Source organism: Spea bombifrons, chromosome 1 (assembly GCF_027358695.1).
Source record: "Spea bombifrons isolate aSpeBom1 chromosome 1, aSpeBom1.2.pri, whole genome shotgun sequence".
Lineage (NCBI taxonomy): Eukaryota > Metazoa > Chordata > Amphibia > Anura > Pelobatidae > Spea > Spea bombifrons.
In genome coordinates, this window is record NC_071087.1 from 10,906,182 (window position 1) to 10,923,954 (window position 17,773).

At 43.7% G+C, this 17,773-nt stretch overlaps 2 protein-coding genes across 3 annotated transcripts; both read right to left on the reverse strand.

The window, feature by feature from the left end:
• Positions 1–4,637: 4,637 nt before the first annotated feature.
• Positions 4,638–9,771, reverse strand: SLBP (stem-loop binding protein). Of its 2 annotated transcripts, none has more exons than XM_053460460.1 (8): positions 9,664–9,771; positions 8,650–8,781; positions 8,069–8,209; positions 7,567–7,629; positions 6,715–6,846; positions 6,163–6,312; positions 5,685–5,736; positions 4,638–5,197 (listed from the first exon to the last, which is right to left on the reverse strand). In XM_053460460.1, exons 1-8 carry the CDS (start codon positions 9,705–9,707, stop codon positions 5,093–5,095), a joined length of 819 nt encoding a protein of 272 aa, XP_053316435.1. In that variant the 5' UTR covers positions 9,708–9,771; the 3' UTR covers positions 4,638–5,092. The 2 variants fall into 2 exon arrangements, with proteins under 2 accessions (XP_053316435.1, XP_053317198.1); XM_053461223.1 differs by having other exon boundaries at positions 8,069–8,179; positions 9,664–9,770.
• A 4,420-nt stretch (positions 9,772–14,191) lies between these two features.
• Positions 14,192–17,759, reverse strand: TMEM129 (transmembrane protein 129, E3 ubiquitin ligase). Its single transcript, XM_053461506.1, has 4 exons — positions 17,515–17,759; positions 15,772–16,246; positions 15,328–15,487; positions 14,192–14,575 (listed from the first exon to the last, which is right to left on the reverse strand). The coding sequence occupies exons 1-4, from the start codon at positions 17,717–17,719 to the stop codon at positions 14,327–14,329; spliced, it is 1,089 nt and encodes a 362-aa protein (XP_053317481.1). The 5' UTR covers positions 17,720–17,759; the 3' UTR covers positions 14,192–14,326.
• Positions 17,760–17,773: the final 14 nt, after the last annotated feature.

Genomic DNA, 17,773 nt, shown 5'->3' on the forward strand with positions numbered 1-17,773 from the left:
CTACAGAACTTCGAAGATTACCAGGAACCAGACGCAGCTTTGTTTGAAGCTTGGTGATGCTATTTCACAAGTATTATAGAGCCTGGATCTGTTCTTCTTCCACAAGTATTCCACAGTTTTATATACTAGGTAAAAATTCTTGCAATGGTGTTTACAGATCACATTAGACATCACATCTGTATCAGAAGCCTACATTATACCATGGAAGCAGCCATCTAAATGCCCCGTTTGACTCGTGATGGGTGATTATTCCTCCCCCTTAAGTTATCTTTCTCCATTTTAAGTTGCCGGTTGTAGTTGGTGGGGTCGGGCAGCCTTTCTAAGAAAGTACAGGCAGATTAAGGCTAAATGATCTGACTGTGAATGTTCTCCACAAATAAGCTGAACTCCTTCATAGCAACACATGCAGTGCTGTGGAAAAGTATTTGCTCTATACTTGATCTCTACTAAACATGAATAAACACAAAATGCAGCCTTTAAAGGATCATTTCTTTTATTGAATGTAAACAGTTCATAAAAACCTATATCAGTCATGTGAAAAAGTAATTGACCCCCCCCTTAAACAAAACAGCCCTCCTCTGCGACAACAACTGCAATTAAACTTTTGTGATAGTAGGCAATGGGTCTGTTACTTTGATGTGGAACAATGTTGGCCCATTGTTCTTGGCAGAATTAATTAAGCCACATTGCAGGGCTTTTTGTGCATGAACTGCCTTTTTAAGGTCATTCTTTTTGTTTCTTTTGAGACATTCAGAGGCGGACTTGCTTGTGTGCTTCGGATCATTGTCCTGCTGCGTAACCCAACCGAGCTTGAGCTTTAGGTCCCAAACCGATGGCCGGACATTCTCCTTCAGGACTTCAGTGTCTTAAGGGTTCATCAATATGTTTTTTTTGGCAAATGTGAGACGAGCCTTTGCGTTCTTTTTTTGGTCAGCAGTGGGTTTTGCCTTCCAACTCTCCTATGGATGCCATTTTTTGTCTCTTATTGTGGAATCATGGACACTGACCTTAACAGAGGCAATTGAGGCCTGCAGTTCTTTGCATGTTAGTCTGGGTTCTTTTGTGACCTCTTAGATGAGTCGTCGATGCGCTCTTGGAGGAATTTTGGAAGGCCGGCCATTTCTGGGAAGGTTCTCTCCCGTTTAAAATTTTCTCCATTTACAGATAATGGCTTTGACCGCGGATCACTGGAGTCCCACAGCCTTAGAATTTGTTTTGTAACCCTCTCCATAAACATTGGAAAGCTCGCTGTTAGGTGTAGAGCTCATGACACATGTAGAGGAACTACAAGTGGTGTAAAGAAGGTTATGTGATCTGATACTGCCCCCTTCGGCTACTCTTTGGATTATGCCCCTTGCGAGCGATCCCAAGGGGCCCTTCCCCATGTATTTATCCTGTTTCAATCTGTATCCTGGATCACAGGGCCGAAATGGCCATCTGGCACACTGGGTAGATGGGGTCCTGCAGTGTGTGGCTCCTGGATCCGTATGTGTAGCATAGTATGTACTATGCAGGATACAGGTAGGACATCAGTGGGCGGTCCTGCTGATATCAGTGGGCGGTCCCGCAATTTTTTGACGGTGGTCCCGCGACACAAGAGTTTCCTAGCAGTGACCCGTAGACCTGGAAAAGCGCCTAGGATAACGTAAAGGAATTATTTTATAGAATTCCGTGCCAAATTTTACCATGTCGTCCTTTTAATGCAAATAACGAACAAATGAATGCAGCACTGGACAAGAAAACCGAATGTGCGCAATGCGAAAATCTTCATTCATTCGTCGGTGCAGCCGTTGTAACTACATGTAGAAGGTGGTAGACGTTTCAGCGAGGGCAGTAAAGCTTTGGAATACACTAACCAGAGGAGTGGCGAGTGCAGAAAATGTGGATGTTTTTAAGCTATTTATTCACTAAACGGAGAGCTTGCAGGAGAGCTGTGGTTCAGCTTCTTGTCTTCTCTAGATATGAAGTTCCAACACCTGCTGCAGGAAGAACGTAGCTAGTTTGGTATAACGTACATATAAAAGTGAAATTTATCTTCTTACCTATTAAATTATACATTGAACAGGGCCAGCTTAGCGCTTCACCATGGAGAAACCTGCGGACATGAAGAGAATGAGTTAAAATCACAACTCTCCCTGGATCTGGACTCATATTTGACAATGAAGGGTATTCATTGGCATCTATAGGGGTAGCTTCAGGGGGAAACCAGATTGCTCTTTGGAGTCGGGAAGGACTTGTTTTCTAAATTACGGTACAATTTGGATTAATTTAAGGAGGTTCCTGCACATTTATTTTGTTCTTTCAATCTTAAAACCAAAATGCACTCTCTCCCTCGTGTAATTGGCTGAGGAACGCCCTTCGGTATAACAGCCACGTTCAGCTCAAGGCTAACAGACAGGTGGCTCGGATACAAAGGACGCGGAACGTTAGGACACGGAGCCTGGGCGTTTCATCTGCATACGTTGTAAGGCAAGTCCCAAATCTCTCACGGAAAGAAAGATTTGAGGAAACACCTTGGGGACACGGCAAAAGTTTAGGAATACGACCACAGTAACAATATATATTCTTTTGTCCATTCGCAGTCTGCTGTTGGACTTTCTCCTCATGAATGTTGCTAGTAGACCTTTGTCTAAATAGTTAACAGACTAAAACACTCCTTTATACCTTGAACAGTCTGGTGGATCCTCTCTGCCGGGAGGACCATTGAAGATTCAGGTTAGGTTTCTTGCGGAGAGGCTGCTCCCTCCATTCAGTAAAGCAAAACGTAATCCCCTCTTTATTTGTTGGCACGTTAGGCTGTTGAGGGGCGTTGCTGTCCTTATGTAAATCTGTGTACCGCGCATGCATTGCTTACCTCTACATTATTTATAGAGAACTCCTTAGGTTAAGAAACACACCAAATGGTTTTTCCCCTTCATAACCACCAGTTTTTTTTTAATTTTTCCACACTTGTATAAACGTAATTTCCCTTCCTGATGTTTGTACCCACTAATTCTAGTGATTCTATGGTACATGGGAACTCTCTTGGCATTGTTTTCCAGCGCAACATGGTAGCAGATTGGGGTTTTTTTCGTTTTAGGTATCTTCAATCCTATCTGTAGACGTTGGATACACAATGAGGTGCACCTGGGATCAGGATGAAAGGCCAGCTAGCTGCCAAGCTACCCCCGCTTAGGGCACTCTGATAAGGGGTAGGAACAGTATTCACCCAAACTGCAGGGACCCCGAATTCACAGCGTCCGTGCGCCAAATCTGTTCTCACTCGCATTAATGGAAGAAAAGATGGAGTAAGAAAAGACCACAAGTGTTTTATTCAGCAAAAAACTAAATTACAGATGAATAGGGAATGAAACACGAACAAAGTATACAATTTGCAACACTTACACAATATAGCTATACAGCATGGCTATCAACATCTTAAACATGTAGCGTTACAGCACAGAAACACCTCTGGCTGCAAGCCGCTTATATTTTAAGTCTTTTCTAGCCCATATACCACTTCAAAACCAACATACGCCTGGCACACCACACAAAAACCTAGATTCATACAACTGGTAAAGCTGTGCATTTGTTAGTTTCAGATTTCAGTTTTTTTTTTTTTAACCTATTTACAGGTCTACTTCCTGCAAGAGCTGAAGGAAAAACGAAATAATAAATTATTCTTTTTATTTAAGTTCAAGCATCTTAAGGGAGTCTTATCTGCAAAGAAACACTTAAGTCAACACCTAAAATAAAAACACAAAATTTAAGTAATGTACGTTTTCGTCGGACGGCATGTTTGCCCAACTTAACTTGCCATCAGACCCTGGTTGCAGATCGGCGTATCAGAACAACATACATTACAGCGTCCGAGGTTCAGGCAGCTTTCATGCTTTAATAGCAGATTGCTTGTTTTAAAAAAGAAAATCTCAACTCAAAAGGAATTGGCTGTTCACAAAATGATGCTGCAGGACGTCAGACAAAAAAAGACCGGCGATTAGTCTAAGATCTGGAAGATGCCAGTACAGAGCTTTAGGAACAAAGGCGTTTACAATCCAACAGGGCAAAAGCAGAGCTGCAGCTAAGATACATCTTGAGTAATCGCTATGGAGACTGACAGCTTTTTTTTTTTTTTTAGGACATTGGCTCTCTCATTGAGAACATTCTGCATGCAACTGCACACAGCCTGAAACAAACGAAAGGACACGAAGTACAGACACTGTTCATTTAGCAGCAGTTGAAGCCAGGCTGGTGAGAATGCTGCCCGCCGTGAAATTCCCAACGCCTCCGACCACCCTCCAAACCCTTCCCCTAGAACGCAGGCATCAGTTGCCTCAATGTTTCAATGAGCGAAGCCAACATCCAAACGCCAGATAAAAACCTTAAGCCGAAGAGGCAGCAGTGGCCGGATTTATATATTTTTGGACCCAAAACGTGCCCAGCCCACCCCTAGAGAGCACATCTCCCCACCAGACCCAGTGGCGAACACACAAGGTTAAGTCTAGCAGGTTGAGCATTTTCTCAAACATCTTAAGGAGTTTTACATCCTACTAAAATTCCTTCAAAACAGCAGCAGGAAAAGCTAAATGCAGAGCAAAGACACCGACTCCAATTCAATTGAAAGTGTGCAAACAGAGCATTTAGCTTATAGACAGACAGATCCATTCACGGAGGTTTCAAATGGCCTATTAACTTCCAGTGAGACGTTTCATCCCATGAAACCTTAGAGATGCGTTTCTTCCCGCATTGGAGTTAGACATTCCTCTTGGCAATTGTGATCTCCTGCAGCAAGTCTTGAAGTCCTGATAGTAGAAGTAATTGTGCCGAGTCTTTAACATCTGTCTTGAAGCCTCTGTGCCGTTAATGACGATCAGCTCCAGCACAAGCATCCTATCTACCCTCCGGATCTCCATTGCTCCAATATGAAGTGCTCACTTAAAACAGCTGCCTACTGGTCATCAGTAAAAGTTAAATGTTGCGACGGACCGGGTGCTGCAAAAACTGCCATGAATTGTAAAACCCTATTGAGAGTCTAGGAATGCCAGGCTCTTTAGTAACTGAAGCAGATTCAATTTACACGGAACAATCATGGATATTAGATATTTGAAGATAGTTAGCTAAAAAGCTTAGCATCGCTCATTTCACTCATACATGCATCCAGATCAAAGCCATCGGCCTCTGTGTCGACTCTTCTTACTTTGGTCGGCGTTGCTGTAAACTAAAGAAAGGCAGAATGTCAGAACAGGGATGTTAAACAGTTTTGCTGGCATCGAGGTTAGATATTGGCTTACACGCTCTGCATAAGAAAAGGGAGTTATCAATAAAGTGATTGAGGAGGGAACAAGTCTTATTACAGAAACATTTCACTGGCTCGTAAGATCATACATAACCCCACAGAGCAAGAAACGGTTTCAGTAAATTTGCACAGAAGCATAAAGCATTCCTGTTTAGATTGTAAGATTGTTAGAACAGGGCTCCTTACTAGTTTCTGTAGGTCAAACTAGTACAGCGCTATGGAATATGATGGCGCTATCTAAAGACAATCTGTGCTAAATAGATGAGGCAAGTTATTGTCTCAAAGGTCACAGTTAAGAGTTAGAATCCTTAAAACTGTAACCTGTCTGATTTGTTACATTCAAAGAGACTACAGAACAATCAAACTGTTTACTGTCGTTTTACAATATATGATCATGACAAACACTTACCAGGCTTTCTTGGGATTCAGCTTCTGATGTACAGGTTGTCATATCTTCAGTGCTAAACAGGAAAAAAGTTAACAGACTTCAGAACAGGTGATCAAAGTCTGAGAGCATTATAAAGAACGTCTAATTTAATCTAAATGTAACACAAGTATACATTTAAGCCTTGAATAAGACATTAAAAGTTAAAGTGGTGCTGAAGTAACAGCTGAAGTGCAACGGCCACAAAGTGAAGAAGACTGCAGGTGAAACATTGCACTAGCAATTATTTAAAAACGTATTCTTACATCAACAACGCAGATTCCTGTGGTTTATTTTTTTACAGTTCTGTGGCTTCTGTTCAATCCCAGAATGCTGTTCATGCAATTGCAGACAGGATTGGGGCCACACTCATAGTTTTAAGGAGGGGGCAGACTTTAAATATGATGACTTTAAATATCTCCTATACAGTCTGTCTAGCCAAGAAAAGTCTTTCAAAACTTACAATGGCTGCAGGTCATCGGCTTCTTCAGTTGGGGGATCCCACAAATGCAAAGCAATCCTCCAGAGTCGTATCTGCTGGTCCCAGGATCTGCGGCTGTACTTTTTAAACTTATTGGGAGTTCTTGGATGGACCCCATTCTCCCGAGAAGACCTTAAAAGGAAAACATGATTTGAATTTAATTCCTGTGGGATATTTGATCCTTAATGAACATCACCCTTTTTATGACTAGTAATGCGCATACAGAAGTGCTGTACCCTGCATAATGAGGGACCCAATTAGAAACTTCAATGTTAAAACACATCTAAGTTTCGAGGACTAGGTTATCAAATACAGCATCATGTCCAGGCAAGCACTTGGATGAAAAATTGTGACTATTCTAAACAATGGCAATAAAATCCTAACCACAGGACAATTAGAGAGGACCTACAAGTATGGCTTGAGTTCCTCTTAAAGAGAAAGATTTTGTAAGTAAATCCATGTGAAGATACACAACGGCCTAAACTATCGCTCTAAAGCTACAGAACCAAAGCAGTTACCCAAATATTTACATACCTTGGAACTTCCTTGATGTATCTGTCGTAAGCGATTGTGTTTTTTCCGTAGTTTATCTGCTTCTGTCTTCTAGCGAGAATAGCGGTGTCCGTTTCATATTCTCCATGTGTGGAAGAGTCCTTGGAGTCAGAACTGAAAAAAAAACACAGGATTGTTTGACAAATCAAAAGATACTTGGAAGCCAAAGAAAAGAGTTTTACAAATTGTAGCTCCTGTGTTGTAAACACTTGGGGTCCATTGGCATCCACTATTTTGGTGACTGTTGCTTTAAGGGCCCTTTTTATACTTCACATGAAAGCCGTCATAATTAAAAGGCATAGTACTAAAGCCTTAGCCTTTGTAGTTAGTCCTCCAAATAGGAGATTTACGTCAGGTTTGTGTTTGATGTGGCTTTTAGTTTGTGTTGGGTTAAAAGACCAGTGTCTCAAAAACAGACGAGATGTAACCCATGTCTGGAAGCTGTATTAATGAAATAAATACAGCTCACAGCCTCAAGAAAACCCATGGTGTTCACTTGTATTTCTGCGAAGTAACAGATGGAGGCGCCAAACCTCACATTCGTCAAGTTTGGTCTCCAAAGCAAGGAGCTCATCTAAAACAATGCTCCTACTTCACATACAACAGATAGACAACCAGATATATGATCACTGTGCAAAGTGACAAGAGCTGAAGATTGAATAAGAGATAGATCGCACTGCTATAAGATTCAGTGAGCACCAAGTACATTCATACAGCAATGAATAACAAAAAAGGGGGAACATCACCTAAACACTATACAGTAATGAGTACACATTTATCATTGCAGACACATGTTCATCGTAGTACATGATAGTGGAGACAGTTATTCCTCACCTTCCAGATGAGGATCTTCTTTCTCTTGATCCATGTTCATTAAGGAGGAGCTTCCTCTTGAACCTGAAATCAATGGGAAGCAAGAAATTGCACCGTTAATGAATATAAAAAATATTAAGTAGTTAATATCTGGGAACATATAGAAAAACAAAGATACTGAAGCGTAGCTGTTTAGACGGCTATGCCTTGGCTCATGTATTAAGCATCTCTAGTGAGTAGTAAAGACAGCAGCACTCAAAAACCTATGCAGACTTTAAATGTATTTGTTCACATTTGAAGGGTGCTTTATACTGACAAAATAGAGATTACTACTGCGTAGTGCAAGGGCTAAAGGCATCAGTCATTTGCATATTGGCCTAGGAAATTAGTCAGCAATAACATTTACATTGAATGAGTTTGGCTTAGCCCGTTAATTCTGGTGTTGTCATGTATGTACTGTAAGACGTATTGTGCAAATTGTTGATGCTATACAAATAAATGACATGCAGGGGATGAGACCTACCTGGCCAAATCCCTCTCAACAGTTTCTTTCAGCAATTCTTCTTCTTCCACCACTGTTCCCCAATCTTTACTGCATCTTGGCACTGGTTTATGGCTTTCTGGAGTTGTAAAGCTGGTAGAAAGGGAGGATTCATTGGTCAGTCTAAAAATCAATTCACAAAATGGAGGAATGGTTGACAATACAGATGTATAAGGATCCATTGAGCAATGCATCGAGTTCACAGAAGTGCATTTCTGTATTAATAATCTTATATTACTACTAAAGCCAACAGAAGACATTACGCAATGACCGCTGGAACATTTTAGGTGTGTGAACTGCTCAAAGGCCAAAAAACAAGGATTTAGTAGCAGAGTAGCTAAATATTTGTGCCCCAACATGAGTGCAGGAGTGCCCAAATGGAAGAAAACAAACCCCTAGAATGTAAACAGCTCCCATGGGCTGTGGTCTTGCAACAATCAAAGTATTATACAGCTCCTGTTAAATCTTGTTACAAGGGAAGTTAGTAGAAGTTAACAGAGAACAAAAGACTAGAAAATAAACATACACAGAAATAGTGAGCGGAGACGCCCCAGATACATTACCTCTGAGGACGGTCGTTGGATTCTCTTTCACGTGGTTCATCAAACACTGTGGAGTCCGGATCGTTGTTGTGTCTGGGTTTCCCATCAGAGTATCGTTTTCTTCCATGTGACCAACGGGGTGGGGGATGGGACCTAACAAGAAAACTTATCACATTAAACAAACGATAACAGAGGCGCAAGTTTGTAAATATTGCAGAACTTATCAAAGCAGCAAGCAAAATATCTAACCGAGTTATCACTCAGTAATACCAAGCAGTGCCCCACAAGACAGCACAACCCCTTACGAAGCTAACTGCCCCCTGGGTATTTCACATGTAGATGTGCTCATGAGAATGATATTTACCATCAGCAATCGCTCGTCGAACTATTTGTGTACATACTTATTGTCCAGCATGGCAGTCATAGGAGGAAAGAGTTAACGTTTCCCATGATGCCCCAGGGCTCTGATTTAACACTAAACCAGGACTAGACAAACGCTTAATGCCAAGCAACCCTAGTCATTGAACCCTTACTGCACTCGTGTGCGAGCGCTAAATCAGCCAATAGCCAACCCTGTAAACACGCCGAGGTAAACGAAACCGAATGCAAATGCGGAAGTACCAGGGCCGGAAAGGTCCACAATGGCGCCAAATCCCTGGGGTAGTTTACAAATTAGGGGGGGTGCACGAGACAGAACGCCGCCTTAAGTGGGGGGTTAGGTGTTTTGGAGACGACCTCACATCGTCACCCCTAGCGCGGGGTAGCAGGGTATGGGCAATGTCGGATAACATTACCTCAAAGGCAGGCAGAGCTCACTGCAAGCCTGCAGAGAATCCCCCAGACTAAAAGCGCAGGCCGCGCTACTTTATTTATTTAATGTACAATTGCTCGTACGGCGGAAGGGCTAGTACAGAGGCCCTGAACCTGCGTATAACCCACACACTCTGTTCTGCAGTAGCACCGCGAAATGCATAAACGTAGAGCTTGCGGTCAGTGACGACATGCAAAACGCCACTTGAAGGCTGTTCACGTTACCTGGATGAGTGGGCCTTAGAGGCGCCGGTCCATTGCTGAGCCATGACTGGATCTTGTACTGTTCTCCGAGTGCGCGAAGCGCGCCACCAGCCCACGGTATTAAACAGAGTATTGGCGCCAGATTAAACCAACACTAAAAACAGGAGGGAGGGATTAGTCCATATTCAAGTTTCCCTAGCTCGCTACCCGCATTAAACGTATCATAAACCCCGCCTCATTGTTTTATAATATACGATTTACCATCCCCGTCCAAAATTACTATATATGTAAAACAGTCTAAGGAAATTGTATAACGCTCAGTGAGAGTAGAACACCCCCACAACATCATTCAGGTGGAAAAGTCGGCAGCGCGGTTGTGTCATTGGTGCACGGGCCAAAGGATGTCTGTGGTGATTGGCCGAAATAAGCTGTCAGTCAGTGGGGTTCACTGGGAGGGTCGGGGCAGCTGTTCATATGGTCTCTATTTGCATACACTTTTCCCGCCAGACCTAACCCTTCACAGAATTTTGGCGCAAAAAAAAAAAAAACAACAAACACCCGGAAATGACTGTTTATATTTACTGGACAATGATAACTTTTTGGTCAACATTGGGAAATGTAAATTTATATATATATATATATATAGATCTATATATATATAGATCTATCTATATATATATATATATATATATATATATATATATATGTATATATATATAAATAAATAACATGCTATGCTACAGCTGCACATTTGGGTTTATTATGACTATTACCTATTAGTATAATGCATGTTATAAATATTATTATTTTTAAGTTATTTAAATGGCATGGTGGATATAGAGCCTTTAGCCCCCTTTGGGAGACGTTGTCTAAACCCCAGTTTACAGAGCAGATAAACAGGGACGTGGTTTTGATCTTTCCTCACAAAGGAATTTTGGGAGGACTCCATTTTGTCACTGAGCACATGGCCCCGCGCTTTTACTTAAATACACCGCGTTACGGACAACATAAACACGCAATGGACGGGATCAACGCGTGAGAATCTATATGTTTTAGAGAATCAGAAGAATGCGTATATTTTATACGCCTCGAGTATTGCGCACGGTTCTAGAGACCCCGTCTCCAGTAGGATACGGACACGTCGGGGAGAGTTCAGAGCCGGGGCAACTAAAATGGGGAATGGTTTGCAGGATAAAACTGGAAGAGGAGATGGGGTAGAAATATTTAAAAAAAAACTGAAAGCAATCTAACAAAGTACAGGAGGGAAAATAATTTCAAAGGAGAAGAAAAGAGGGCAAAAACTGGAGAGTCGGAGGTTTAGATGTAAGGAAATTCTGCTTTACTGAGAGTGTGGTAGATAAGTGGAACAGCCTCCCTGCTGAAGTGGCAGATATTATACTTATTTATAAATTGGACTGTGGGGCACCTTAGTTGAAACATTGAAATCCAAAGTTTTGTGGCGCGATGTAAAGATTTCACAATATAGGTAGAATTAACTCTTCGCTGTTCACCTAACTTGTTTGTGCTCGTCCTCCTTAAATAGCTTTCTTTATTAACACTTTAACGGCCAGCGTTACAACCTCCTGAAACAAAACCCGTACCGGAGCGATATGCATTTAACGCTGGATCGCTGTATATCCGTACTATAGATACGTACTCGGGTCTTTTTGTTTTATAAATTGATCTCGCGTTGCCGCAGGATCTATTGGATCTACATAAACGTGTAGATCCCCCGGGCGGCTTGGGCTGGTAGTGTAATATACCTACGGCGGGGGAAGGGCAGGCGTACGTGAGAGGCAGGTGTTATATACGTGCTTTTTCTATAGCAAACGATGAAAGAAGGGTTCAGCGCAGTGCATCCATCAGCAGGCAGACAACGTATATTCAGAGAGCCATCTTCTCCGTAAAAACAAAAATGCTCATTGTTTTCACGGTTTTGACCGCGACATTCCCAATTGCCGTATATTAACCCCTTAAGGACAATGGGCGGTCCCTAAACCCATTGAAAACAATGCATTTTGAGCCCGTACATGTACGGACTTTGTCATTAAGGGGTTAAACATAATGCTCAGGTAACGGTGCCCCATCGTGTGCCGTATACATGTTACGCCATTAATACTGTTGGTTAAATGTTGTGGGCATTAGATCATAATAACCTTAGAATGTACTATTACAGTTTTTGCAGGCAGTGGGGTTCATGGGTCAGCTGGGGTCATTCTCTAAACTCCCCGTTACTGGCCCAGGGTTCTGTAAAATCAATGGAAACCTGACCACCGTGCTTTTGGTGCAAGGCAAGTTCTTCCCGTGCTCATGCCCCCCAACAGGCCTGGATTTTGTTGTCCAGTCCCACTTGTCTCGCTGTAAAATCGAGGTAGGTCTGCCTGCATTGTAGCTCCAGCATGGCCACCTCCGGTCCCCCTCCCCCTCTAGCCACCGCTGGGATCTGTGATGATCCCGGTTTCCTGATCACTGCATTAACAGCTTTCATTTTGTGTACATACGATGGCCGGAGCGTCCCTCTAAGTGAAAGATCTGCTTTAACTAGTAACTGTAGAATATTCACGACCCTTCCATCTCGTTACGCCAAACCGTGTATGCGGTCACAGCACGTGATCTTCGCAGAATGCTGGAAGACCGGTCCCGCGTTTGAAGCGTTTGGTTGTAAATAATAATCACACCTCTGTAAGAAATGTAACGTGCTAGAAAAACAAAAAGTGCTTCCATACAGTTGCAAATCCGCCTTTCTGTGTAACATTTAAAGGCGATCGGGGGTTGAAAGGACCTTTAATGAGGCGGAAGGCAGCCATAAACCTGAAAACAATCACACAGCTTATAACTTGACGTGTCTGTCTTCGGACCTCACAGGGCATCGCGACGAACAGGAACGCCAATGGTGTCCGGAGCTAATTAACAAGGACGGCTCTGGCTACAGCGGCTATTGTCTGGCACTCCAGGGGCTATGGGACCCCCCAGCCGCATCTATTCTCGCTCTGTCTCCTAGGTAATCGTAACAAACAAAGTTTTTTCCGAACTGCTGCTCACCCCAATAGTTATCTGACCCCCCTGTAAACTTGTGAGCAAAAAGCGCTGGAAAAGTATCACCCAAACAACTTAAACGGGGGAAGCGTGATTTCCTAGCATACTGTCGTCGGGCAAAACCAGAGGTGGCCCAACGAGTCCTGCAAAGTCTATCTTAGTGTTATCTCCAGAGCAAGACCCAGCTGCAGCCACTTGTTAGCTGCTCCTGTTTTTGATTGGCGTATTTAACCGCTACTATTACATCTTAAACGCTCGCGTGGACATAAAAGTACCAGACGCCAGTATTGCCGACTGTTTATGTCATGAAAGGGGTTAATTCCGGCATCAAAACAGAAAGCAATAATGAAAAAATAGTTTATAGCACACACTACCGATACCTGATCATACATACCGACACCTTACAGGCCATCAGCCCCAAAATCTGAATATCACACAAGTTAAAACATAGGCTTTTACAGAATCTATTAATTTCATACCATCATGTCATCAAAAAAATACCATATAGTGTCAAACCTCACGGATAATTTAACATGTCATTTATCTATAACGTTTACTTAATTTCTCTAAACATCTGACCATTAATGTGTACTTAAATACTCTCTCTAGACCCCTTGGCCATCTACAGAGAAAGCGTGATAAAACAAGCCTAATACTGTGACATTTCGTATCGTAATTTTTAACAAAAAATGATGGACACGTGGCACAGATTTAGATGAAAAAGGTAAAAGAAAATATATATATATATCATTTTGTTACAATAGCCAAAATAAATCCTTGGCAAGTGTAGCAGAGAACGATGAGAAGGCCGGGGGCGCTCTCCGTGCCATAAACACCCCCACTGGCTGCGGCGTGTTCAGTTCGGAGCGCATGTGATTATGGGTTTCGGTAGCGAGTTACGCACCATTGGGTCGCCTGCAGTCACGGTGGAACTGAGTCTCTGTCCAAGTACTGTTGGAGGGAGTGGATTGTGCCTTCTGGCCCCGACCCCCTCTTGAAGACTTTCGGTTGTTGCGGACTGAAGACTTCAGTGGGCTTCCTCTCGGGGAGACCCTACAGCATCCGGCCCACCCATGGCTTCTGCCGGGACAGGAAGCGGCTGCATATCCCCTCAGGGAGACCCTAGAAGATCCAGCCCACCCAAGGCTTCTGCCGGGACGGGAAGGAAGCGGCTACATATCACCTCGGGGTGCAGCCCCAGAAGACGAAGGTTGGGACTCGGCTCCACTGCGTCCGTACACGCTTTTGGAACACCGGTCACCATGTTTTCACTAGGACGGTTGTAGAAGACGAAGAGCACATCCCCAATCTGTCATAAAAACTACATGCGCCATTGGAAATGTCTGCTTTCCTTCATATCGGTGCACGCAGAACCAAGCTAACCCTTCGCTTGGGGCATCATGATGCGTAACTGCACCCAACCCCATTCACGATAATTCATTTCAATGACATAAGTCAAGGGGGGCACTTGATCAGAAGTCCTTGGTCAGGATACTAAATCCTTATAAAATACTTTCCTCCCCCTTCCAAAATAGCTTTTATTTTAGCTACAGTTTTCCTTTAAGGAAAATAAATCCAATAATACAGAAGCCAAAAAGGAGTTTTTGCTAGAACCAAAAACACTTTAACACGGAAAGTCGATGTTTGTTCATTGCGCGATGCACACATCAACTATGCAGAAGTTTGCACGGCACGTGGGACAGGGCACCTGGCTGGATAACCACGTCTCCGGATGCTGCTGATCCTGGCGGCTCGCGAACCACTTCCCCATGCATGTCAGGCACCACATGGGCCGGCAGTAGCACTGCTGGCACTCGCCTTCATCGGGGGCACGGCAACGCTTCACCAGCTTGATATTGGCCCTTGTCTGCATGCAGCCTATGCAGGGCTCCAGCTCCTGGGAAAAGAAACGCGGATCAGAGTTCAGAAAGAAAAATCATAGAAGGCTGTCTCTGAAAAATGTATTTCTTAAATACATATCCGGGGCCATCTAGAAAAGGACCATAAACCCAGCAGGCTGATACACTGTAGCACAACCTGGTGTATGATGTTCAGGCCCATCTTTTTTGTTTCCTCTATACAAAACTCAGTATGTTTCTCCTGCCAGAAGCATTAAAGGGACCCTCCAGCCATCATACGCAATTTAATGCATACAATATGTCCGTGGTCCCTTCAAATTTTTATGTGGTTCGTTTTGCAAATGCATTGTGGGATTCTGTAGAATCCCCCCCAAATCCCACTGCCCAGCAGCATTCATCTGAATCCCGCTTCATTGACTGGACTCCAGGTTTGTCAACTCCTGACTCCAATCAGCTTTTGTTGAAGTGTTTAGCCTGGCGAATTACATACTTTTTTCAACCCACACTGTGAATGTTTAAATGATGTATTCAATATGGACAAGAAGAATATAAAAGTTGTGTTATTAGGAGAGAGAATAGGAGAGCGAGAGAGAATGAGAGCGAGAGAGAATACAAGAGCGAGAACAAGAGTGAGAGACCCACTTAGCCAGCTACATATCTCCTAGACAGCTGGCACTTTAAGGGTTAAATGGTTAAATAGTTAATGGAATAATAAATTACTACCAGATAAAATGCATGTCCTCAGAGCCAACAACGAGCTCAGTGAACGGACCCCTGCTCTAACTCTTACCTGATTGCTGGGCAGATCGTAGAGCTGATTGTTTTCCACCAGGGACCTGAACGTCTCCAGAAAGCGATCGCCGAGGGTCTGATGGATGACGACGTTGGCGGCATTCCTGATGGGGGCGTGAAGCTTCTCCCTCAGCTCACCGTATTCAGTGGCATTCAGCCTGCACATATACAACACAAAACGCTGCAAACACTCTTATTGGATGACTACATAACGAGCAAGACCTGCTTTATGGGGGACTCTAGCCGTGTTTTCATGTTAAATACATAGTGATGTCAGAAATGTACTTCAATAGGAGTGCCACAGAGCATGCGCAAGCCGTTTAACGAGTCCTGAACCTTATAAATAAGAGTTTATATTTTAGGGGTTGCGGCATATTGTCCATTCTCACCCGAGCTAGTCTCACGCTCTTGCATTAAGATTATAAAAGGCAGGCAAGGTTACCTGATATCGAAAGGGCGAACGCCTGGATTAATGCTGGCTACTTGTATAGTGATGAACTGCACAGGGGTGCTGGACTCCGGAGACAGGTCATGCTGCTTGGAGTCAATCACCGTTAGATGAATGTCCTGCTGCTGGGCCACGTACACATTGTAGGTGGTCACTTTTATGACCCACGTGTCTGTGACGATTACCCTGGCCGCAGCCACCCCCGTGGCAAACTTGTCAATTCTTCTGAACTCGGTATTGATGGAAGATGCTACAGATCTCCAGCTCGACTGAGGAAGAGCGTGATGGGCCAGGCGCCTGGCAACCGGGTGGCAACTCCAGCGCTTTAAGGACCAGTATAAAGCAAGGATGCTTGTGATAGACGGCAGGATAAAGGCAATAGAGACCAATACTCTCAATCCTTCGCTTGCCTTGTAAAGATTGTACAGCTCTCTTTCTGGAGCCGCGAAGCACATCCCTATGTAGTACCCTGTTAAAACAAAATAAAATAAAAACATTTATTTATCTCTTTTTGGCACAATTGAGACCAGGGGCAGAAAACAAGAGGTTTGCGCCTGACCGTGAATCTGTTTCTTTGAGAAGCTCTGGCAATGGCAGGTGTCTGGGTACCGACAGACTGCTTACCCGCTTCTTCATTTGGACACAATTACTGAAATCCAGTAGTTATATACTGACAGACTGCTTACCCGCTTCTTCATTTGGACACAATTACTGAAATCCAGTAGTTATATACTGACAGACTGCTTACCCCGCTTCTTCATTTTAACACAATTACTGAAATCCAGTAGTTCCATACCTACCCTAACAATGACACATACAGAAAAAAGATACCATCTTTCGGTTTTTGCCAATCACTGTAAACGTTTTGGAGGAATTGGGTCTAAAGAATTACTTTATGAACTGAAACTTGTGGCAAAGGGAGCCAATCGGATCTAAATGTTACGTGCTGGTGGCATTTCCCTGTCAACCCCTACAGGCGGGAGAGTTGTGTTTCAGATACTTGACTTCACTATACATTATGAAGAGCCAACCCCAGAGAGCTTCTTCTGTAGGAAGAGACTGGCTGGCCCTGTATTATGTACAGTTAAATCGGCAAGATTTCAGACTTCAGTCTGATTATGCATTGTATGGGGCCAGCTCAGCCCTGCAGAATGAATAATGAAGCGGAGGCGCTGAGACCAAATGTCTCCTGCAAACTCTCTTTGGAATGACTCCTTTTAGTGAATAAACCCCAAAGTCTTCGGAATAAACTTGGATTCTGTCAGAGAGACAGTAACCTAACAAAAACGGGGAGATAGAGAGGAGCGCTCATCCTAGCGGTATACAGCTGCTGACGGCGTACCCCGAATTCAGCGTTATTAGAAACGGTCAGGGCCTGATAACTGATGAATTATAGCGGATCCATCGCCGGGTGACAGATATAGGGGTGCAAAACTGCAAATACACTCACCGTGCGCACATTCATTAACCCCTGTTAATCTGACGTTGCCTGGGCACACAATTCATGGACAGCCTTCTAGTGGGGCAGATATTTGTACAACCCGGTTACACACATAAAGTCTAAGTGTCTATCGGTGTGTCACACATCATTTGTGTAACTGTCAGTTTAGCAAAACCCACCTGGGTACCCAACACAATCACACACACAGAGACAGAAACCCCACGGTGCAGCCCACCCCACCTGGGTACAGACTAAGGAACCTACTCGTGTGAGTTAGACAGGATCTCGACACCCACCTAGAGGTAACAGGGAGTGAGCCAGTAAGGTGGCCGTGGTCCTCTTAATGTGGTAGTGAATGAAGAACATGTCCTCACTGCCCAGCCAGCCAGAGAGCAAGTTCTGGATCGTGATCCCCGCCGACTGAAACTCAGAGGGGGTGAACACGAAGCACACGGAGAACACCAGGTAAGCCAACGTGAACGTAACCTCGGGACTCTCCATAGCAGTCGTGTAAGCGGAGACTCTCCAGGATCTACACGGACTTCCGCCCACCTG